We start from the raw sequence: 22813 nt of genomic DNA on the forward strand, positions 1-22813 counted from the left end.
AAAAAGGAGTTATTGGGAGGGGATTGCAGACAACGGGGAATATGATCCTACCCATCTCTTGCGGAAATCACGGCTAGCTGTCTGCTGAGTGGTGGGTATGTCTCAGGCTCTCAGCTGGCCTAAGCCACCGGCTGAGGGACTGAAACCTGCTCAGAGGTGGCAAGCTCTGTCCGGAGACACCATCGCGCAGCTGAAGGGTAGGAGGGATGCTTTGTGCTTCAGAGAGGGGCCAGGCGGGCACACTCCTGGGTTCCTCTCCCCAAGGAGCGCTTATCTAAACGCTGGCACGTCAGGATTCAGTAGGTGCAGGTCAGAGCTGGAAAGCTTGAACTGGAAATAGGACGTTAGCTTTGTAACAGCAAAGGCATCACATGCTGAAATGTCTTCCCGAGTCTGTACTTAATTCACTCTCACCTGTAGTCTTTAAATCAGAGTGGGGTCTCACTCTAAAAGCAGAATCACAACTATCGGTAGGTAAGTTCCTCTGACCTCAAGCTAGACCGACACCAATGGCCGCTATCTCTTCTCCCATCCCTCTCCTTTATCCTGCACCAGAGAGGCAGGAGGTCTCCTGGGGTGGGTGAACGTCAGTCTTTAGCGCTGATGGGAACGCGGGGCAGGGGTGGGATCACAAGCCATAGGATTTGGCCAGAGGGAAGCGGGTGGAGGCAGGTTCCTGCCGCTGATGTGGGGTCAGTAAGTCCAGGGTAGCAGTCAGCATTGTGGTCCTCCCCTGGACCCTTCTCCTCGCCCTTCTCTCGCGTTGCTGGGGTCCTGCGTGACTCTGCTGTTGGCTCCACAAATCCACCAGCAAAACGGTGTCGTCTTTTCCCTTTCGTGCCTAGCCTGTAACTGCGACCCCGTGGGCTCAGTGCGCGATGACTGTGAGCAGATGACTGGACTGTGCTCCTGCAAGACTGGTATCACTGGCATGAAATGCAACCAGTGCCCCAACGGCAGCAAACTGGGCATGACTGGCTGTGAGAAAGGTGAGGGATTGCGCGGGGCACTGAAAAATGGGGGCTTGGGTACTGCTGCAGGGACGATGCATGGGCTCATGAAAGCACTGCATCCCTCCCACCCACTGTGCTTGGGGGAAAGGGGCCCTGGCCTCCGTTCCTGGCTGGGTTCCTCTTATCTGTGCACTCACACACAGCACAAGCGGCTGTGTCTCTGTTTGGTGACAGTCGGTCCTGTCCACTGGTCTGAACTGGCGAGTCCCTGGGAGAGCTAAGACCCCCTGGGAGGAGGGATGGATTTTGATTTGGCACAGCCTGTTGCTATATGATTGCTATATGCTTTGTTGGTCACCTCTTCCCCCTTCTCTCCCTACCCCCAGACCCGTCAGCCCCAAAATCCTGTGAAGAAATGAGCTGTGAGTTTGGGGCCTCGTGTGTGGAAGTCAACGGCTTTGCCCACTGCGAGTGCCCGTCCCCGCTCTGCTCGGAGGCCAACATGACCAAGGTTTGTGGGGGAGGCAGCCTTGGGGGGGATAAACGGCACGTGCGGGGACGCGTGGGTAGCTCAGCTGCGTCGGGGGGGGCAGGCAGCGCGAGAGGCTGATGTCTCTTTCCCCTCCACAAGAAGCAGATGGGCAAGTTCGGTCACCATCTTTGGTGCCTGGGGAAGGGTGACATGCGAGTCGTAGGTGTCTCCCAGCAGAGCTGGGTGCTCTGTGCCCCATCTGGCACCTCTGAGCGGCTCTCCTGCACTTCCACAGCCCACCCTCGGGTCCCTCTGTGCTAGACTGTCACCTCTTTGCCTCCGAGGGACCCCTGCAAAGCCTCCATTCCCAGCATTTAGAGGCCGGTTTATTTTGCCCAGGGCTTGGAGGAGGACAGAGGTGCAGCTCACATTTCCCCTCTGCCTCCCAGGTGTGTGGCTCTGACGGTGTCACTTATGGGGACCAGTGCCAGCTGAAGACCATCGCCTGCCGGCAGGGACAAGTCATCACAGTGAAGCATGTGGGGCAGTGCCACGGTGAGTGTCTGCCGCTCCCGGTGCTGGGGCAGTGCCAGCTCTCTGGCCTGACACTGACCCTGGCTCTGGCTGCCTTCCTCCGCGGTTCCTCCCTGCGCCGTGACTCTTCGTGGCACAGCAGATGCTCTGCCCAGGGCAGGCGCCTGCGGGGTTGTGAGACATGGTTTGTGACATGCTTCCCAGTGTCACGGCCAGCCTTTCCCAGACCTGCCCCTCCTCACCTACCCTGTCTTGCTGCTCCTTTCAGAGTCCATCACTCACACAAGCCACACCTCGCCACCCACACCGCTGCCCACGCTGCCCTTGGACAAGCTAATCCTTCCTCCGCCACTGCGGCTCACCACCCGGGCTCCAGAACCCACCGAGCTGGCTACCAGCTCCCTGCTGTTGGAAGCCAGGCCTACTGAAAGAGATCAGGCCACAACAAGGCGCGTCACAACTGCCAGACCAGCCACTACGCCGTGGATGACCCATGGGGTGTATAAGAGCACCGTCCGCCCTCTCTCCACCGCACCAGTGGTCCTGGCCACCACCCAGCCACCCTTCGTGGAATCGGGCAGTGCAGAAGGTAGTGGAGACCAAGAGATGGGCATCAGCGGAGACCAGGAATCCAGTGGGGCAGGCTCTGCTGGTGAGTGTGCGCTTCTTAGGCTTGGCAGGTCGGTTGTGGGCTAAACCATACCCTGTCTCTCATGACATTCTCTGTCTTGGCCTCATTCTCTGGCACAGAGGTGAGGTCTTGCTCCTCTTAATGCCCTGCAGGGGAAGAGGAGGTGGAGGAAAGCCAGGTAACTTCCACCCCAGCCGTCGAGAGGGCGACGTGTTACAACACCCCGCTGGGATGCTGCTCTGATGGCAAGACCGCGGCTGTTGATGCGGAAGGCAGCAACTGTCCGGGTGAGTTTGTCCTCAGGGCTGGGTTCCGTGGGGTCCCTTGGGGTGGTCAGGAGTCGGGCTGAGCTCCTGCAGGGTACAGGAGAGGGAGAGATGCCACGGGGAGCTGCCCGGCGGGGAGAGCAGTGTGGTGCCCTGCTTGCCCAGCTGGCGGTGAGCATGGTTCCTGCGTCCAGTCTGGGGGCTGGCGTGTCCCTGAGGGGATGTTCATGGGGACGTGCTGAGCCATGGTAGCCACCAGATGTGCCCACGTGCCGCTGCTCGCATGGGGAGCCAGGGCACTCCGCAGTTTTCTTCACTTAGGTGACCACTTTCTTCCTTAACTGCTGCAGCCTTAAAACTATGACCAGTGTTTTGCCCCAGCTTCTGCAGAGCTCACAACCAGCACTAGGGAGGATGAGGGAATTGCTTGGATACCCGTTTTATCTCCATCGACGGCTGGACCAGGACCAGTTTGGTGCCAGGGCAGCGGGGAGAGCAGCTGTAGCCCCAGTGCCCCTGCTGGGCTTCCTGGGGAGTCTGAGCTTCTTGACCCATGCTGTGGTTGCCAGGGGTGTGCGCTGCTCGCAGGACCTGGGCAGGATCTGTCTTGCCTGCTTAGAGTGCCTTTCTCACTGTCCACGTTGAGGAAACACAGAGCGACCTTTGCTCGGTCAGAGTATTGGTTGTCTTGTACATAACATCCTCATTACCCTAAAAGTTGTTGCTTTGAGGCATCCAAATGTTTCTTCGCTGTTCCCTGAGCTTAACTTCCCTGTTCCCTTCTTAACTGTCCCTGTTCCTTGGGGTTTCCAGCAGGACATCCCCGTTTCTTCTGGATACTGCATTCGCCTTTTAACCTAAGAAAGGACAGCTGCTGGGATCCTCCCATATGGTTACCCCCAGTGAGGATCTTCCTGTAGCTGCCTCTGCACTCCCACAGCTCCCCTGGAAGGGAACCACACCTTGGGTTCCTCTTGCAGTTTCGGTCTGGTTTTGCAAAGCTGGCCACAGCCTGTTAGCTGGCAGGGTCTCTACTTTCCTCTCCCAGCACAGGTCTTCTCCTTGTCCGCACTTTGCCCTCCTCCGTCCCCTGTTTGCATGCACGTGTCTGATCCTGCCGTATTGACTATGTGCTGCTCTGGCTAACGTCTTTCTCTTGTTACTCAGCCGGTGCAGGGGGGCTGCTATCCGGGCCGGAGCTCAGAGGAAACCGTATGGTAAAAGCTGCCATCTCCAGCCTGGTCTTTGCCATCTGCTCCAGCACCCTCTGATACTAATCCTCCATGGCGCTCTCCCAGACCCATCCAGACTAACCCCAACACTGGCACTACCCGCACACTGCCATCACCCTTTCCCCCCCAGGGACTCGAACGCTCCTTGCGGCTCTCAGCCACACGCCTGTCCCCTGCCCGCAAGCCGACTAAAGGCGTTTGTCTTCTTTACCCTCCCTCCCATAGCTACCAAAGTCTTCCAAGGAGTCCTCATCTTGGAGGAGGTGGAAGGCCAGGAGCTGTTCTACACGCCTGAGATGGCTGACCCCAAGTCAGAGCTCTTTGGGGAGACGGCCAGGAGCATTGAGAGCGCGGTGAGTCCTTTGCACTTGATTTTGGGGTCTGCCTAGGGCTTTCCTGGCCTCGGCAAAACAAGAGAGGACCCTGCCCACTGTGGTGGACAGATGATAAACCTCTAAATGTTCACTTCCAGAAACACAGTCCTCCCCTTCTCAAGTGAGCAGGAGTTCTCCGAGCTGCTGCTAATATGCGGGTTTGTCCGTTCCAGTGGCCGGGTTCCCACAAGGAGCCAGCCTGTGGCACACTCGCCTGCTCGCCTCCACGTGGCCTCCAAGGTGCCAGAAGGTTGCCCACCTCTGTGCTTCATTCCACCACCCTGGCAAGGCAGGGCCCAAGTGCTGTCTTGCTTTCTGAGCACCGCTCCCTGGGTGCGTGTTGCAGTGTCCTGTGCCCACACCACCCTCTGTAACTGCAGACGCTCCGCTGTCCCCACCGGGGGAACCACTTTGGGTTTCCTCCTGCTTTGCCTTCTCATTCGTGATGGCTTCAGGGGAGGCCATGGCTTGTCATTGATGAGAGCACAGAGACCTATCTGCAAAGCGTGTTGAGCGCTTTGGAGGAGCGTTGCTCCTTGTTTGGGTTTTTGTTGTTTGTTTTTTTTTTTTTAAATGGACTTAACCCACGAAAGTTGGGAGTGAACACGGCTTATCGCCAGGGCCAGCACTTTCATGGGGTGGGCACTTAAGTGTAAGGAGATGATGCACCACTTCTGTCTAGGAGGTACCCTCTGTGAATTTGTCTGATCTCTTTTTAATCTACGTGCGTTATTAGCCTCTACCATGTGCTCCGTCAGTGGGTCCCATCCTTTGTTATGTACTGGGTCAGAAATTATCCTTTATTTGCTTGATATTGGGAATGGGGCTGTTTAGATGCGAGGTTATGCCTTAATGCCCTGCATTTCCCAAAGTGTCCTTATCTCCATGAAAAGCCCTTAGACAAAAACGTGCCCCAAAGCCCTTTGCCCCTCTAGTTCAGCTACACTTTGGGAAGCAGCTTGTGTAAATCCAGTCCTCCCACCTTTAAGGAGAACCCCCCTGCAATTGCCAGCTCTTGGAGAAGGTGGGCTTTGCGTGGCAGTGTGTACATATGGGTACGCCAAGGAAGCGCTGGGTTGGGGTAACAACATCATCCTGTAGCCTGCAGCGTGGCACAGCAAACACAAAGCATCTTTGCAAGGAGATCAACGTCGTTAGAGCTGGTTCCAAGCTGCACTTAGAAGTTGGCAAGGCCTCAGATACAGTCATATAAGCAGATGTGTGCCTGGCATATGGACCATATGGTTCGTGCAGTTCCGTATCGCAATAGCAATATTTCCCAATACAACCCTGGCTTCTCTCTGAGGATGCAAACACGCACACAAAAGCTTCATTCACTGCTTCATCCCTTCTCACCCCCTGAGAAGGCAGGAAATTCTGCTGGTTTCTGCTCTCCCAGGCTGGGGGAAATGAAGGCATGGGGAAATAGAATCGTAGACTGTGTTGGGTTGGAAGGGACCTCTAAAGGCCATCTCGTCCCACCCCCCTGCAGTCAGCAGGGACATCTGTAACTAGATCAGGTTGCTCAGAGCCTCATCCAGCCTGGCCTTGAATGTCTCCAGGGATGGGGCCTCCCCCACCTCTCTGGGCAACCTGGGCCAGTGTCTCACCACCCTCAGTGTGAAGAACTTCTTCCTGATGTCTCATCTAAACCTGCCCTGCTCTAGTTTAAACCATTGCCCCTCGTCCTATGGCTCCATGCCCTTGCAAACAGCCCCTCCCCAGCTTTCTTGTAGCCCCCTTCAGGGACTGGAAGGGGCTCTGGGGTCTCCCCGGAGCCTTCTCTTCTCCAGGCTGAACCCCCCCAGCTCTCTCAGCCTGTCCCCACAGCAGAGGGGCTCCAGCCCTTGGATCATCCTCATGGCCCTCCTCCGGAGCTGCTCCAACAGGTCCATGTCGACCCTCCATGAAGACCCCTCTGTCTCAGGGTCCACCTGTGGCTGGGCTGAGAGTTCCTGCCACAGCCCTGTGCTGCAGAGACCTCTTGTCCCTGTGCAGCCCACCTGCGAAAATGCCCATGGCTGTGATCTGCTCTTGAGATCGCTGTACCTGAATTTATAGGGGGGGCCATACCATGGGATGATTAGTCAGTTAATTACTTTCTTCTGCCTTTGCCTTGAAGCCAAGGGAAGGAAGCGGTGGCCTCTAGCTGTGACGGGTGCTGGTCCAACGCAAGGCTGGACAGATAGCTAGCAGGGGTGTTAAAGCCCTGACTTGCTGCAAGCCTTGGGCTGTCACTGTCTCCTTCGTGTGACTTCAGACAAATCCTGCAACATCTGAGAGCCAAGTTTGAAAAGGCAGTCAGGTACTTAACGATGCAGAATGATGCCTTATGGGATTTTCCGAAGTGCCTAAGCAGGTTTACACAGCTTTAGAAGAGATCAGTAAGACTTAGATGCCACACAATAGAAAATCCCTATATGAACTGCAAGGTGTCTCTGGTTTGGCTCCGTTCTGCTCTTCTTCACGACGGGTACGATGGGGATAGCTCCCTTTCCCCATGCTATTTCTGGATCCTGGCCATAAAGAATAGGGACCATCTGAAATTATCACCCTGCAGGTGTCAGTGGGATGTCTTGCAAAGGTTTGGATGCAAACCCCTGTGGGTTGAAACCAAGGTGACTTGCTGAGACTCAAGATATTTTACTGAAAGCACCTGTGTCCTAGCATCTCCCCGTTAATCAGTTTGTTTCTCTTTTCTCCTTCCCCTCCAACCGACTGACTAGCTGGATGAGCTTTTCCGCAATTCTGACGTTAAGAAGGATTTCAAGAGCATCCGTGTCCGAGACCTGGGGCAGAGCAGCGCTGTCCGTGTCATTGTGGAGTCCCACTTTGACCCTGGTAAGACCCTTCCCAGTGGTGATTCGCTGCGGCATCACCGTCTGCCCGAGGAGGGAGCGGGCACTCCCAGTGGGGCTGCCAGCACAGAAACACACCTGCAGCCAGTAAGAGTGAAAAAACCTTATTAAAATCTACTGGGGCTATGTCTGGTGTCAGGCAAAATCAACTCAGATGCTGTGAGAAGAGCTGGGAGGAGGTGCACCCTAAGCTGGTGCCTGGAAGGCCGGAAGCATTGTCCTAGGGAAAGGAATGATTCGGATGCATCGTGGGGAGGTCATGAGGGGGGAAACGGCTAGGTGGGACTGCACCTTCACTCCTGCCTTTCTCCTTTCTCCTCCTGGCTGTGATCAGCCACTTCCTACACGGCAGCTGATGTCCAAGGAGCCCTGCTGAAGCAGATCAAAGCTTCCAAGAAGAAGACCATCCTGGTGAAGAAGCCCCAGCAGGAGCATGTCAAATTCATGGATTTTGGTGAGCTTCCTCTGTCTGTGGTCAGTCCCCATCTCTTGGTTTAGGCTTTCAAAGGGGCAGGCTGGCTCTTCTGGTCTTGCCAGGGCCTTTCATCTGTAGCAGTAAGCGATGCTTCCCCAGACAGTGCTCTCCAGAGCCAGGGCTCAGAGGTTAGTCCGTGTTGCCTGGACTTGTTCTCAACTCAGGAAGGCCATAAAGGGGGTAAAATTGCTCCCCTCTTCCACAGCCCATGGCAAGTGGCAGTGCTGCACCGTGGCCATGTGACACTGCCCACAGTCCTGGTGCTCCTGAGGGAGTGGCCAGCCCGGTCCATGCGATCTCCTGCTGATAAACCCAAACCACTTGATTTTCCAGGAAGGAAAGGTCCGTGCACCTTCCTTTCCGTGCACCTTTTCCGTGCTCTAAGCGGGAGCCCTGGAGCCTGGAGAGCGGAGAGGAGAGGGCTCTTGGGCTTTTGAGCGTGCAGTAGTGTGGGTCCGTGCCTCCCTGCTGCCATCTCCCCCCAAAAGCCCCAGCGGCTTCCCCTGCCCCCAGAGAGGGTTGCAAAGCACCGGGTTCTACCTGCGTCTTGCTGTGTTTCAGACTGGATCCCCAGGCTTTTCACCACCACCGTGACCACGACCACGGCCACCACCATGGCACCCGCCACCACACGGAGGTACACCACAGCCGCCGCTGCCACCACCGTTCACGTCCTGCGCCCAGAAGCCGCGGGCCGACCCAACGCCAAGATGGCAGGAGCTGGGAGCACCAGGAGACCCACCTCCACCCTCCCGGCCACCACCCGGCGGAAACCCACGCGTCATCCCCCCACCACGAGGAAACCCTCGCGTCCCTGCGACTCTCACCCCTGCCTGCACGGTGGCACGTGTGAGGATGACGGGAAGGAATTCACCTGCAGCTGCCCAGCAGGCAAAGGGGGAGCCGTCTGTGAAAAACGTAAGTGTCTCTGACCCGTGTCTATCCATCCCACATTGACTGCACGGCGATGGAGAGCCGTGGGGGCACAGGCAATCCCAGCCCAAGAACTAGCACTGGCACTGCACGGGCACCGGGCAGGAGGCACTGCAGGAGTCAATTTAACCGGCTTTTTGAGGGGGGATCTTATCAACGCTTATAAATACTTGAAGGGTGGGTGTCGGGAGGATGGGGCCAGGCTCTTCTCAGTGGTGCCCAGCAACAGGACAAGAGGTAACGGGCACAAACTTGACCACGGGAAGTTCCACCTAAACATGAGGAGGAACTTCTTTGCTGTGAGGGTGGCAGAGCCCTGGCACAGGCTGCCCAGAGAGGTGGGGGAGTCTCCGTCTCTGGAGACATTCCAACCCCGCCTGGAGGCGTTCCTGTGCCACCGGCTGTGGGTGACCCTGCTCTGGCAGGGGGTGGGACGGGGTGATCTCCAGAGGTCCCTTCCAACCCCAAACATTCTGTGATTCTGGGATTTTAAGTCTGCCAAGAACAGGCTGCGCGCGCACTGTGCGTTTAAGAGGCGAGCACGGCAAGGCTGCAGGGGAAGAAGGTGCCAGGAGCGATTTCTTCCTTGGCTCCACTTCTGATACACCCGTGTCCCAAAGCACGGGGAGTGTGAGCTTCTGCTTTTGTTATCTCAGCTTGTGGCGCTGTCGCTCGTAGCTCCTGCAGCTATTGACTGCTAGTTGGAGTCTAACAGAGACAGGTACTAACTGTCCTCTCGAACACCAGGAGACGTGTGCTGATAATTCAGGCTCTACTCCCCAGCGCCCAGAGCTGCTGAGCAAACAGCCGCAGACTGGCAGCAGCGTGCTTAACCAGAGCTGCTCGTACTTATTGTGAGCTCCCACGGGCAATTCCGTGTCACGACGGGGACTCTGGGTGGTTGTGAGGGCTTATTCCCGAAGAGCTTTGTCCCTAAAGCTATAAGCTGAAGCGCTCAAAGATGCTACGGGATGTGGGTGTCCAGCCCTGTTAGTTTTAATAGGGCTCGGCCTTCCAGATCCCTTGGAAAATCTCAGCTGCACTAAATAAAAGCCTGGGGTGATAAATGCAAATCTGTCCAGTGGGATTCTGGGAGGAGAGATAAAAATTATCTAAGGAGCGGGGAAGTTGAGTTAGGAGGAACTGTGTGTGCAGCAGAGCTCCGGTGAGGGCACAGAGGAGGCGACATCTGGGCACGGGGAGGACCAGCAGCACGGGTTGGGACCAGGAGCTGGTTGGGACACCACTGAAGCTCAGTCCTGGGGGAGCAATACCACAGATCTCTAAAGCCTGGGAGCAGTCTCTGGGGGACATGCCATCACGAGAGGAGTCAGTACGAGTGTCTGGGAGGCAGTGACAGGGGATAATTGCACAGGAGCATGGGGCCCGAGGAGAAAGTGAGCTTCTTTCTGCCATTGCAAGAGCTCTCTTTGCTTGTGTGGGTAGGAAAGTGTTCACAGGCTCACATCAGGCCTCTGTCTGTTCTCCGTCCTCCTCTTCCCTCCTCTACTTCATCCCCTCTTCCTTTCTCTTGCAGCTATCAGGTACTTCATCCCCAGCTTCGGTGGCAAGTCCTACCTGGCCTTCAAGATGATGAAGGCGTACCACACCGTGCGCATCGCCATGGAGTTCAGGACCGTGGAGCTCAGCGGGCTCCTGCTCTACAACGGGCAGAACCGAGGCAAGGACTTCATTTCCCTGGCGCTGGTGGGCGGCTTCGTGGAGCTCAGGTGGGTGCCCTTCCCCTCAGCCCTGTGTGGGGTGGAGGAAGAGGAGCAGCCCCTCTTGCCAGAATGGTTCTTGCAGAACACTGGGAGGATGCTGGGCTCGAACTTGCCGGCTAAGAAACAGTAGCATCAAGTGAACAAGAAGAGGAGGGCTGTTTTTTCCCAAAGTAATACTAAGGGGACTTGTTCCCCGTGACACTTTTCAACAAAGTTAATTCACTTATTTCAGTTTGAATTTTGAAAAGCTAAAAGGTGTGGGAGGTTGATTTTTTTTTTTTTGAGCAAGTGAGAGGTCTTTTTTTGGCACTGTTTTTGTACTGGAAGTGGGGGGGGGGTGGGGGGGAAGAAAGAAAAGGAGAAAAGCCCCAGAAATCTGAGCTGAAATGATTTTTCCAGTTCCGAAAGCCAAAGGCACAGATTCGGAATGAAGTGAGGTGGAGGGCAAACCTCTGGAGGCTGCAAAGTCCGGATGAGATGTTCCGGTCCCGATGCTCCGCGAGGGGATGGCTGTGTGTCCTGAGTGCAGCCTGGTCCAGATGTGGGGAGGGACGGGGACTGACGAGTGCTCCCGGCTTCTCCCTGGGATGCAGCAGCCCCGTGGCACAGATGTCACCTTTCTGCAGGGTGGCACAAAGGCTTCCCCTTCTTCTGCTCCAGGTTTAACACCGGCTCTGGCACGGGCATCATCACCAGCAAGGTCCGCGTTGAGCCTGGCAAGTGGCACCAGTTAGTGGTGAACCGCAATCGCCGCAGCGGCATGCTGTCTGTCGACGGGGAGCCCCACGTCAGTGGGGAGAGCCCCACGGGCACCGACGGGCTCAACCTCGACACAGACCTCTTCATCGGGGGAGCGCCGGAGGACCAAATGGCTGTGTGAGTGTGGGCGCTGGACCGCGGGCAGAGCATCCGTGGTGGCTGCAGCCCTCTGCCGGGCTCCAGGCTGGAGGGTTGTTGTAGAACCAGGGCTTCTCTGGGTCTGGGGGACCTCTTAACGCCCTGCTGGGGAGCGCAGCCTGACCCAGGTGCTTGGAGGGACTCTGTGTTTTTGTCCTCGGGGACAAAAACCCCCGGCCCACTTTGTCCTCTCGTCCCCCCAGGGTGGCAGATCGTACTGCGGCTACAACCGGCCTGAAGGGCTGCATCCGCCTCCTGGACGTGAACAACCAGATGTACGACCTGCGGGAGAAAGGCAGTGATGTGCTGTATGGCAGCGGGGTGGGCGAGTGCGGCAACGACCCCTGTCACCCCAACCCCTGCCACCATGGTGGCATCTGCCATGTCAAGGAGGCAGAGATGTTCCACTGCGAGTGTCTCTACACCTACACCGGTACGGGGAGGGGGCTGCAGGCAGCACGTTGCTGGGGGTCCTGATCCCACTGGCTGGTCCTGAGGGTTCCCAGAGCCTCTGGGGCTCCTGCTGGGAGCTGCAGTGGGGGGAGATGTGGTGTGGACTGCCGGCAGTGGGTTAGAGGGAGAAGCGTAGGACAAAGCCGCATCCAGTGAAGACCATAAATTGAGGATGTAGACCTATACGCACATGAGATGAGGGTTGGGATCTGTCTGTTTTCATGCACAAAAAAATTTCCCCTTGCATTTTAGGGGCAGCACAAAGCTTAGTCTGGCAAGGGTCCACTGCGGGGAGGCTTTTTGGGTCACAGGAACCCAACCTGAGACAGGAGAAAGATGCTGTCAGGGCCATCAGGAGGCATCAGAGGCATTTGTCGCTGGCCAAAATCGTGCCTGGTGGCTGTTGGTGTGAGATGCTGATGTGACAGGCTGCCTTTTCTGCTGCAGGCCCAACGTGTGCTGACGAGAAGAATCCCTGTGACCCTACGCCCTGCCACGTCTCTGCCACCTGCCTGGTGCTGCCAGAGGGAGGTGCCTTGTGCGCCTGTCCCATGGGCCGGGAAGGAGACTTCTGCGAGCTAGGTGGGACGGGAGCTGGCAGAGGAGCGGGTCTGGGGAAGGGGGTGGAACTGAAGGTGCTGATTTCCCCAGCCTGGGTGGCCAGGAGGCCTTCTTGCCTGCTGTGGCTCTGGCTGAAGCTGCTCTGCCTCCTCTTCCTCACCATTCCCTCGTTTGTGCCCAGTGACAGAGCAGGACCACACCATGCCCTTCCTCCCGGAGTTCAATGGCTTCTCCTACCTGGAGCTGAATGGGCTGCAGACCTTCGTTCCTGACCTGCAGTAAGTGCCAGGGAACGGGAGAGGGGCAGGGGAGCGCATCGCCTGCGTGGCTGATCTGGGGAGAGAACTGGTGCTCTGATCCTCGCTGGCTCTCCCTAGAGGTCTTCCCTTTCGCCAGGTTTTGGAGGTTTTGTGCAGAGGGACTGGCATCGCCAGAATCCCTGTAGCCAAACTGAGCCAGCAACGCTCCCTGGGGCTTGGCGTTGGGTTGGGCTGGGGAAATAGGCACCGCAGAGCAGCATCCTGAACGTGGCAGATGTGTCTCTCACCTGGCGAGGGTGCCTTACAGGAGTGGCATCTCTGCCATACCTATCTCTGTGCCCCATCCCTGGAGGGGTTCAAGGCCAGGCTGGACGGGCCTTGGAGCAACCTGAGCTGGTGGGAGGTGTCCCTGCCCAGGGCAGGGGGGTGGAACGAGATGATCTCTAAGGTCCCTTCCAACCCAAACCATTCTATGATTCCATACCTGTAGTCTCAAGGCAAGCAGAGGTCTTCCACGGAGGACTTGTCACACAGGGGTGGAGGGAAGAGAGCACATGGGCAGCTGGATTAGAGGGTATCCATAATCCTTCTCTCCTCAGGGACAAAATGTCCATGGAAGTTGTGTTCCTGGCCAAGAACCCCAGCGGCATGATCTTCTACAATGGGCAGAAGACAGATGGCAAAGGGGACTTTGTCTCTCTGGCCTTACACGATGGCTACCTGGAGTACAGATACGACCTGGGCAAAGGGGCTGCTGTGCTCAGGTAGGGTGGGCTGCGGGCTGGGGACCCACTCGTCAGGGTGGTGGTGGTGGGTGACAGAGGCAGGAGAAGGGACGGTGGTGGCTTTCAGTGTCCAGCACTGGCTTTGAGCTCCCCATCCCAGAAAACTGTAAGGAAGCAGGGGCTAGCAGGCTTCATACCGGCCTTGGCTGTTTGCAGTGATGGCTCTTGGTCGGCTGTCCCGACGTGGGGCAGGGCAGAGCTGGGCTTGTACCTCTTCCCCGGGATGATGCCGGGCTCTCTGCATGGCTGCGAGCTGGGGCAGCCCAAGCTGGTCAAGCTGTGGTGGCCCAGGCAGCCCAAGCTGATCAGGGGATGTTTCCAGCACCGTGTTTGCAGGTGGTGACAGCAGAGCTCTCACCCATGTGTCTTCTCCTCTCTTCTCACCACCAGGAGCAAAGAGCCGGTTCCCCTCAACACCTGGATAAGCGTCTTGTTGGAGAGGAATGGGCGCAAAGGGGTAATGCGGATCAACAACGGCGAGAGGGTGATGGGAGAGTCACCGGTACGTTGATGAGCAAGGGAGAGCTCTCTGGGCTTCCAGCCCTGCTCCTCTCGTGTGTGAAATGAAATTCCCAGGCTCATGGGCTTTTAATCCCTGTGTTGCGTGGCTTTAAGGGTGGAGGAGGAGTGGGCAAGACCTGGGGAATAAAGGACGCTGCAGGGCAGAGCTCGCCTGCCCCTCTTTAGCTGCTCTGCAGCTGTAGGACAGCAATGCACACCTCTTCCAGCTCTTCCTCCCTCCTTGTCCCCCACCCCACAGAGCTGCAGCCCCTTTCCCAGTGACACGCACGCCCTGATTCTTGGGGCTTTGGTCTCAGGGATGTGTTTGACTGAGTCCCCCTCGCACACATGCACGCACCCCCTTTTTTTGCAGGTCCCCGAGTCTCCCTGTACCGGGGCAGGTACGCAAGGCACCCTTGCAGCCAAGGGAAGCGGTAGCCACTGTGTTGGCCCCGTGTGGGTTTCAGCCTGTGCCCGTGATGCTCCAGAGCCCTCCCCAGTGCTGGGAGCCCGGCCGGGAGGAGGTCAGGGAGTAGTGAAAGCCCCGTTGTGCCTTTGCTGCTGAATCCATCGGTGCCTTCTCCTCTGTTCCCAAGCTGGCAGCTTACCTCTCTGATTTCTCCCGTGTCCTGTCCCCTCTGTACTTCTGTCTCCACACAAACAGCGGTTCCCCAGGGTTTCATGGCAAAGCCACTGGCCTGCCTTTCATCCGCCTTTCCAGCGGGGAAGCTGATACTGAAAAGCCGCAACTGCTGCTGAACTCATCCTTAAGGTCCACATAGCGCAGCATCAAGGTTATGCAGCATTCCTGCAAAACGAAGGGATGATGTCTTCCTCCCCTCACTCTCGTCTTTTCGAGCTTCTCTCCAAGCAGGGTTGCCCCTGGTTGGCAGGGTGGCAGCAACCCCTCCTGTGGTCTTCTGCAGCTCCCCTTCCCCGTCCCTGGCCACCGCGGGCACTGGTGGCAGCCGTGGTCTTGCAGCCCTGCATGTTACGATGTTACCCACTGATCTCCCTTTTCTCTTTCTCTCTCTCTCTCTCCCTTTGATTTTCATTTGTATTTTTCCCTCCCCTGCTGTCTGGATCCCAGAAATCCCGTAAGGTAAAGATAAGTATGACCCACTGTACCTCCATCTCATCTGCCATTGGCACGTTGTTCCTTTTTGTTTTCCATTCAGATCTCAGTGTTTCACCCACTCCCCTTCCCATCTGACCAAGCAGCTTTAGGATCTCTGTAGATTAGAGGCACTCGTTTCCTCTTCCGTCATTAATTTTCAGCCAGTTGTTACATTTTGTTTTGGAAGCATTTCAATTAATCCGGTCATGTTTCTCGTGTTAACTCCACCAAGCATTAGCTAGTGATTCATATAACTCCATCTTTGCCTCGCTGCTGTGCCTCTGGGTCCGTCCCAGGCGCACAGGAGGGGACATCGCTCCTGTCATGTGCCCGGTGAAGCGTGTGGCTGAAGACTCACCTGGGACTTGCGGTGGTGGGCAACTGGGGCTGCTGGGTGACAGCGAGGAGGGGGGTCATTCTCCTCCAAACTCACAGCCACGTGAGATGGCCATCCCTGGAGACATTCAAGGCCAGGCTGGATGAGGCTCTGAGCAACCTGGTCTAGTTACAGATGTCCCTGCTCACTGCAGGGGGGTGGGACGAGATGGCCTTTAGAGGTCCCTTCCAACCCAACACGTGCGATGAGTCTATGCAGGAGAAACCTCCTCGAGCCATTTGCTATAGGGGACCTGTAGCAGCCGGATGAACCCAAACTGAAACCCTCCGGTATGAGTTTGGGTTCAGACGTTAGTCCTGATGAGACTGAAGCAGTATTTGCAGGGCAGGGAGGCTGCAGGGTGTACGGGGTGGGGAGCGTAGGGCGGCCAGCAGGAGCAGCACAGGGAGCAGAGGAGAAGGTGGGGACCTGGTCCCAGGCGGGATGCCAAGGCCACCTCCTGCCTGCCTGCCCCTGGCATCCTTTCCAAGGGGCTCTCCTCCTCTGGCCTCCATAGAGTTGGCTAGTGGCGGCCAGCCCTGCCCCAGGACACAGCCCATGCCGTGAGGGAGGGAGCATGGGGGACCGGCGGGTGTTGCTTTCCTTCCCACCAGCCCAGCTTCTGGTTGTGCAAGGGTGCCCGCTCTGCCTGCAGTGCTGCCTGGGATAGCCTGACATCTTCTCCATCTCATCTTCTCCCCTCTCCTCCCCAGGTGCCTCACACCTTCCTGAACCTGAAGGAGCCATTTTACGTTGGGGGAGCCCCTGATTTCAGCAAGCTAGCTCGAGCAGCCGCCATCTCCACCAGCTTCGATGGAGCTGTGCAGAGGGTAAGGCCTTACTGGGCAGCCTGGGGCAGGCGTCTGGCTGGGAGACGTGCCATCTGCACTGCCATCGCTGGAGGACGGTGAAGACAAGTCTGGGAGAGGGCTGCCCCAGCAGCACCCAGTTGAAAAGTGGTAGCAGGGGTGGTGGGGGTCCATCACAGGAATACGTGGGGCTTGGGGCTGGATTCCCGTCTCTCCCTTTCCCCCAGTGTTGCTGGCGTCTGTCCCCCCGCCAGCCCTACAGAGAGGTGGGGCGGTGAAGGCTCACTCTTGTGCTCCTTCCTGCCAGATCTCCATCAAGGGGGTGCCTGTGCTGAAGGAGCAGAACATCCGCAGCGCCATTGAGATCTCCCCCTTCCGAGGCCACCCCTGTACCCGAAAACCCAATCCTTGCCAGAACGGAGGCACTTGCAGCCCCCGGTTAGAGAGCTACGAGTGTGCCTGCCAGCGGGGCTTCTCCGGGGCTCACTGCGAGAAAGGTGAGATGGGCAGGGTAGGGCTGGACGTGGACCCTCACCCACTAGCCAGATGCGGCCATGAAACGTCTTCGATGACTAGCTGGTGGCAGCAGGACAGTGCACCGCCTGAGATCCTGTCCTCGTGGCGGCTGCTGGGAGGGATCCAGGGGAAACAAGCTGGGGCATTTGCAGGCTGGCACTGCCGGGGAGTCGGGGCTGCGCCATTTCTCAGAAATGCAGGCATTACACTGCACGGGCCAGGGCAAATCCTGCTGCCCACGGGTAGATCACCCAGCCCTGTCACCTCCTCCTGGCTTGCTGTGCTCGCTTGAAGCAGCCTGGGGCAGGGAAAGGTGGTTTGGTGCCGTAGCAGATTCACCTGGAGGGCCTGAGCAACGCCTAGCTGTCTCCAGAGCAGGGTTTCTTTCCCGCTACCTCCTGAGGTTAGGACTTGGGCCGTCACCAAGTCCAGGTTCCTCCCCAGCTTCAGCCAGAAAACCAACAATGCTGCAGATTTCATGACAGTTGGCTGCAAAACAGGGAGATGATCCAATCTCACGGGCTCTAAAGCCACAGCAAAACCTTTCCAGGGGCTTGCTTAGAGAGCCATAGTGCTGCCATGCCCCAGGGGATGGCAGGTTTTTGCATGCCTTCGTCCTGTTATGAATGCTCAGTGTAAAGGGGGATTTTTCCTAGTCTCCAAGGACAGACAGGCCATGCTACGTTGCCTGACAGCTCTTCTTTTTCCCACCTCCAGTGATCATTGAGAAGGCTGCCGGAGACGCAGAGGCCATTGCTTTTGATGGTAGGACATATATGGAGTACCACAATGCCGTGACAAAGAGGTAACTTGGCTGCTGAGCTGAACAAAGGTCAAACCAAGGAGTTAGGGCTGTTAGCAGGAGAAAGAGCTAGGACTGAAGAAGCCCAAAGAGAGAAGTCAAAGAGGAGCAAGCCAAACTGGGGCCGTGAGCATTTGCTTCCAGCCCTTCCCTCTAAGGCTGCCTTGTTGGCAGAGGGCTTTCCCCACAACGGCAGCGCCTGGCCAACTTCAGGTCTGGATGCTCTCGTTCTGCAGCGTGTGGGCCACCTTCTGGGTTAGCATGGTCTGGGTTTGGGAAGGGGATGAAGCTGGCTGAGTACACCCCATGAAGATGGTTCTTGTGGCCTGTGCCCTGCTCCTGGTTGGTGCCTTCCTTTGCCCAGGTGCTCAGGAATGGGTTGCGGGCTGGGTGAGCTGTGCTGAGGGGAGAGGGAGCTCTGCCTGTGGTTTCACGCCTGTCTGCCAGCTCCTTCGTCTCCCTGGCTGTTTGCACAGCAAGGGTTGGTTCTGCCAGCAGGGACGGGCCGTTGTCGCTGCTGTGGGACCTGGCCAGTTTTCTCCAGCATCTGTTCGACCCTGACCATGGGCTAGGGGTTCGTGTTCGGACCCTGAGGTCTCCGTGGCTCTACTGGTCCTTGGGGCTTCTCTCTGAAGACAGGCAGAGCCCGGTACAGAGCTGCTGCCTGAGGTCCTCTTCAGCCTCTGGGATGGGTATTTCTCCTGCGGGAGACTCTTGGTCCACTGCAGTCTGGCTCGGTACCCATCCTAGCCTGGCCCTGTGCTCCTACAGCCCCTGCGGCTAATTCCCAGCTCCACGGCACTGGGACAGGGCACTGGATAAGGCTTTATCCATCTGCCTCTTCCACCCTCAGCTTCCCGGCTGCCCAAACACCCTGCCTGGGGAGGGTGTCTGTGTTTGAGCTGTTGTTTGTCAGTCTCTGTCTGTCCGTCTCTTCTCAATGTCCTTGTTTCTTTGTTTTCAAGCCACCTGACCAATGAGATCCCCGCGTAAGTAGTCCTTCCTCCAGCCATCTGCCCTCCACCACCTCTCCCATCGCCACCCTGACCGCCAGCCCGCGCAGGGGTGGGAGGGGGGATACGGGCATTATCCCAGGGATCTGCCACGGGCAGGTGTTCCCGTTCCAGGGTGAGGAGGACGCAGGTACTGCAGCTCAGGACGCGGCAGGGAGCGCTCAGTTGTCCCTGCAGCATGCTGCAACTTAGCCTTAGTTTAACTGGGTAAGCATAGAGGAAGAAAGTTCCTGCGACTTAACTCTTCCATCAGTGGCAAAAGCGTTGGCGATGGAAGTACGGGATGCTAATCCCGCCCTGGTTTTTCCAACATGAACGTGGCGTTGCTGCCGTAGCCAGGAGGCCAGGCTGGGTGCTGGGAGAATGTTCCCCAGTCGAGGGTGGGTGGCCTGGCCAACCCCTCACAACATGCCATGTGGCCAGTAGGGCAGAAGAAGGGCCTGGGCAGACGTTCTTTCCCTCGAACAGCCTTGACAGCTGTTAACCTGCTCTCTGTCTGTCTTGCTGAATAGCAGGAGTGGAAGAGAAGCGCTGACTGATGCAGCTGTATTCCTCACGGTGTGGGGGAGGCTTTGAGTGATACCTGCCGGTCACATCCCCATTTCACCTCATTTTCTGCAAGCTGGGGTCAGACAGAAGCTGGGGAGGCTGAGTTGCGTGCACGCATGCATGTCAACGCCTAGGGAGCCGCAGAGCCCGTCAGCTGCATGTCCACAGCCGTTTGGGAGGTGCTCTGGGTTGCTCTGGTGTTTTTGGAAAGGGCATTCTAGGAGCCAAGCATCCTTCTAAGCTAGACGGCGCTGCCCTACAGCAAGGAGGGGCATGTAGTGGCCTGCAGGACAACCCTGCCATGTGGCAGAGTGCCCAGCGTGTCCCTCTGCACGGGCATGAGCCGCATCCCTGCGGAGGAGCGGAAAGCTGCTGCCTCTGTGTCCTGCCTCTCCCCGTGCTCTGCAAAGGGCGGGGGTGTTCACCATTCCCAGCCTCCTCCCCGCCTGCGCCAGCCTATTTTGGCTGTTCATGCCCCATCCTGCGAGGGATGCTTAGCGCTTTTCCCCGGATCCCTCTGCTGGGATTTGGCAGCGGCACTCTCTAGGCCCGCCAGGGCCGAAGGACCCATTGGGCTGCCCATAAAAAGTAGTTTCTTCTGCCTCCAGGCAGACACCGGGGTGTGCCTTGGGCAGGACCAACACTCCGACCGCCTCTCTGGGCTCTGCTGGCCGTGACATGCCTGTAGGTTTGGGGTGGTTTTATTTTTTGAATGTACATTTTTATATATACATCGTGTTAGAGCTGATCGTAATGCTGGGCCCGTCACGCAGTGCCGGCAGGACAGCTGTAGTCCTGGGTTTCCCCTTCTCCCTGCGCCCCCAAGTGCCCCAAGGCTGACTCAGAGGCCGTAGGTGTGGATTCGGCTCTCTGCCTAGATGGGAGCCTGTTCTGCAGCATCCCAAAGGACCAGCCTGAGAACCCCCGCAAGGATTGCCCAGGAAAAGGGTCCTCATGGACCAAAAGCTCCCTTCCACCAGCAGTGCCGCCCTCTGTCCTGCCCTGGGATAAACATCCCAGCAGGGCAGCAATGGGTGCCCAGTGGGGGAACACTGATGGTCCTGACCCAGGAGGGCGTTGCAGGGCCCCTGTACCGCTGGGACAGGGCTGTGTTCCCTCTTTGCCATTATTCTGCTCCCCCTGGCTAAGCAACAACTTGCAAACTTTTCTCCCTGGCTCGAGGGAGCTCATCCCCAAGGACCCTGGCTGCGGCTTTCCGGCTGGTGCTGGGCGGTTTGCTCAGGTTGGACATTGTGTAGGGTGAAAAGCTGTCGCTGTGGAGCAGGGCCGTTCCCGGTCCGTGAGCGGGGTGGGAGGGAAGGGTCTCCTCCGCTGTCCTGCGCTTATCGCATGCTCCCCTTTCTTCCCGCATCTAAGTCCCGAAGCGCCGGACTATCCTGCGGAGCTCAGGTGAGTCTGTGCCGGGCTCTCAGCTCTCGTGTCTCGTGCTCTGCTGTTGCTGCCTCAGCATGTCTCTGTCTCTGTGCGTGTTCTGTGTGTCCATACCCTCGGCTTTTTATTTGTAAGGGATACAGCTCTGCAAATGATGGGAGTAAAGGCGAAGCCAGCCCTGTCCCTCCAGCACAGGAACAGCAGCTCCTGCTCTGGCCCTTGCTCCTGGGGACCGAGACAGCAAATAGCTACAAGAGAGGGGAGAGGCTGAGTTACCGTGACGGTACAGCGGGCTTCACGCAGAGCCCCCATCCAGCCCTTTGGATGCAGTGTCCCTTGGGAATAAAAAGCTGTCTGTGTTGCCCATGTTGTCTGGTCTATGTGTGCACATTGTCTCAGAGCATCCCAGGAGAGCGGGTGGTGACTCCATATGGCAACCTTTGCCAAGAGCCTTTTGCCGGTTCCAGAAGGGACCAAGCAAACATGGGGATGCCAATGTGGGGGAAATCCTCTCCTTCCTTCATTCCTCCCTTGGGAAAAGACACCATGTCCAGGAGAAAGAAGGCTTTCTGCCTCTGGGGACGGTCTCCATCCCCATCAAACAGCAGGGTGCTCATCACCTCATGGTCCCCAGCCTCAGGTTCCCGTTGGGCTTTGGGGAAGCAGAGGCAGTGGTGTAAAGCAGATGTCCCCGAGGCTGATGGCTGTGTGGTGATGGCGTGGGGAGCGGTGGTCCCCAGGGACCCCAGCTCTGCTTGCGCCTCAGACACCTGCCAGCAGGATGGTGGAATGGTGTTGATCCCAGCTTAGCTGCTGCCCGCAGCCCTCCCAATGTGGCCAACAGAGCCCTCTTTGTTCTGACCTCTCTCAAATCAAAGGCAGCTCTGTGGGGAAAACCCTTCTGCTGGTCAGATCGGGGCCAGCAGGATACCATTCACCACCCCACGTAAGAGACCTCCTCCTTCAGCGCCTGCGTGTGAGGAGGCAAAACCAAGACTTGTGTGTCACAGCTTGCAGGGGTTGATGTGTCTGAACCTCATGCTCCATGGAGGGCAGAAGCCAGGGGCAGTAGCCCAAGGTTGTGTCTTTGGAGGTTCAAGCTGGATGTTGGGGCAAATGCTTCATCCCCAGGAGAACTGTGCAGCCCCCGCTCAGGTCAGCAGGAGGATGGAGAAGTTCCATTCTTGGTGTTCCCAAGCTCAGCTGGGCAGAGCCGCAGCTGCCCACATCTAGCACTGGCACTGGTCCTACTCTGAAGGGGTTTGAGACCTCCAGAGGGCCATTTCTTTGATCCCATGGCCTGGTTCAGAGCTTTCCATCTGCTCCCCCCACCATGCACCAGGCCTTCTGAGCAGCCCTGGGCTATCGCAAAGGCTACGACCCCTCAAGGGCAGCAGGTAGGGACTGAGACCCCTGATGCCAAAGGTTGGTTGAAGGTTGTCCTCAGCAGGTGAGCTGGTTGGCTGGGGTCAGAGAAAGCTGCTCCGAGGAGCTGACTGGCTGCCTGTTGCTTTTGTAGCCACGTGTGTTAACTCTGCCCTGTCTTCTCCCCGTGCAGCGAGAAGGCCTTGCAATCGAACCACTTTGAACTAAGCATCAAAACAGAAGCCACGCAGGGGCTGATCCTGTGGAGCGGGAAAGGGCTGGAGCGCTCAGACTACATCGCCCTCGCCATCGTGGATGGCTTCGTACAAATGACCTACGATCTCGGCTCCAAGCCAGTCGTCCTACGATCCACGGTCCCAGTCAACACCAACCAGTGGATTCATATCAAAGCGTACAGGTGTGAAGGAGGGGAGAGTGGGACCGTGGCGGATTGCTCTGGGATGGGCAAGCTGTGGATTAGGGAGCCTGAGTCATGGCCATGGCTCCGTGCCCTGTGATCCCCAAGGGTCACTCCTCTTCTTGGATGATAATAATAGAGGAGAGGCATGTGGGCAGTGCCGCGTTGGAGGGGCGCGTGTTGTGACACGCCTGGAAATGTCAAAGGGGCAGGCTCAAGGAGGTACGAAAGGTTCGTGCCTTTTATTTTAGCTGGCTGAGGGTTTGACATTCTGTTCGGGTTGAGCCCGAGCCGTCCTTTTTTATTTTTATTGGTGGTGGGAGCGGTGAGCGGATCATGCGGCTGGCATGCCGGGGATTTCTGCGGATGGGGCTGGAGGAAGCCGTGGCCGCTGGCAGGGCTGCGAGATGCCCTCTGCTCCCCGCTCCCCTCCAGGTGAAGAAGGGCTGATGGTGCCCAGTGCCTGGGTTTAGCGTAAAGCCGCGGCCAGCTCTGGGTTTTTCCTCTCAGTTTGCTAATCACCTTCTGTTTCTTCTTCCCTCCCCCC

General features: G+C 57.5%; 1 protein-coding gene across 6 annotated transcripts in view; it reads left to right on the plus strand.

Annotated features, from left to right (window-relative positions):
- The window catches only part of AGRN (agrin), a 132381-nt gene that overhangs the window by 104867 nt on the left and 4701 nt on the right, over window positions 1-22813 (plus strand). For 4 of the 6 annotated variants that reach the window (XM_063353555.1, XM_063353557.1, XM_063353558.1 and 1 more), the window contains 21 exons: window positions 846-989; window positions 1340-1464; window positions 1875-1980; window positions 2228-2611; window positions 2743-2877; window positions 4314-4441; window positions 7189-7303; window positions 7655-7774; window positions 8357-8713; window positions 10266-10458; window positions 11113-11328; window positions 11553-11782; window positions 12250-12384; window positions 12545-12641; window positions 13223-13387; window positions 13799-13910; window positions 15000-15011; window positions 16116-16232; window positions 16519-16708; window positions 17445-17532; window positions 22042-22266. In XM_063353555.1, the coding sequence (XP_063209625.1) occupies window positions 846-989; window positions 1340-1464; window positions 1875-1980; window positions 2228-2611; window positions 2743-2877; window positions 4314-4441; window positions 7189-7303; window positions 7655-7774; window positions 8357-8713; window positions 10266-10458; window positions 11113-11328; window positions 11553-11782; window positions 12250-12384; window positions 12545-12641; window positions 13223-13387; window positions 13799-13910; window positions 15000-15011; window positions 16116-16232; window positions 16519-16708; window positions 17445-17532; window positions 22042-22266 (3394 nt within the window). The remainder of the gene's footprint in view (window positions 1-845; window positions 990-1339; window positions 1465-1874; window positions 1981-2227; window positions 2612-2742; window positions 2878-4313; window positions 4442-7188; window positions 7304-7654; window positions 7775-8356; window positions 8714-10265; window positions 10459-11112; window positions 11329-11552; window positions 11783-12249; window positions 12385-12544; window positions 12642-13222; window positions 13388-13798; window positions 13911-14999; window positions 15012-16115; window positions 16233-16518; window positions 16709-17444; window positions 17533-22041; window positions 22267-22813) is intronic. The other 2 variants (XM_063353556.1, XM_063353560.1) reach the window with 1 other exon arrangement.

The sequence above is a fragment of the Chroicocephalus ridibundus genome, chromosome 16 (assembly GCF_963924245.1).
Source record: "Chroicocephalus ridibundus chromosome 16, bChrRid1.1, whole genome shotgun sequence".
Taxonomy (NCBI): domain Eukaryota; kingdom Metazoa; phylum Chordata; class Aves; order Charadriiformes; family Laridae; genus Chroicocephalus; species Chroicocephalus ridibundus.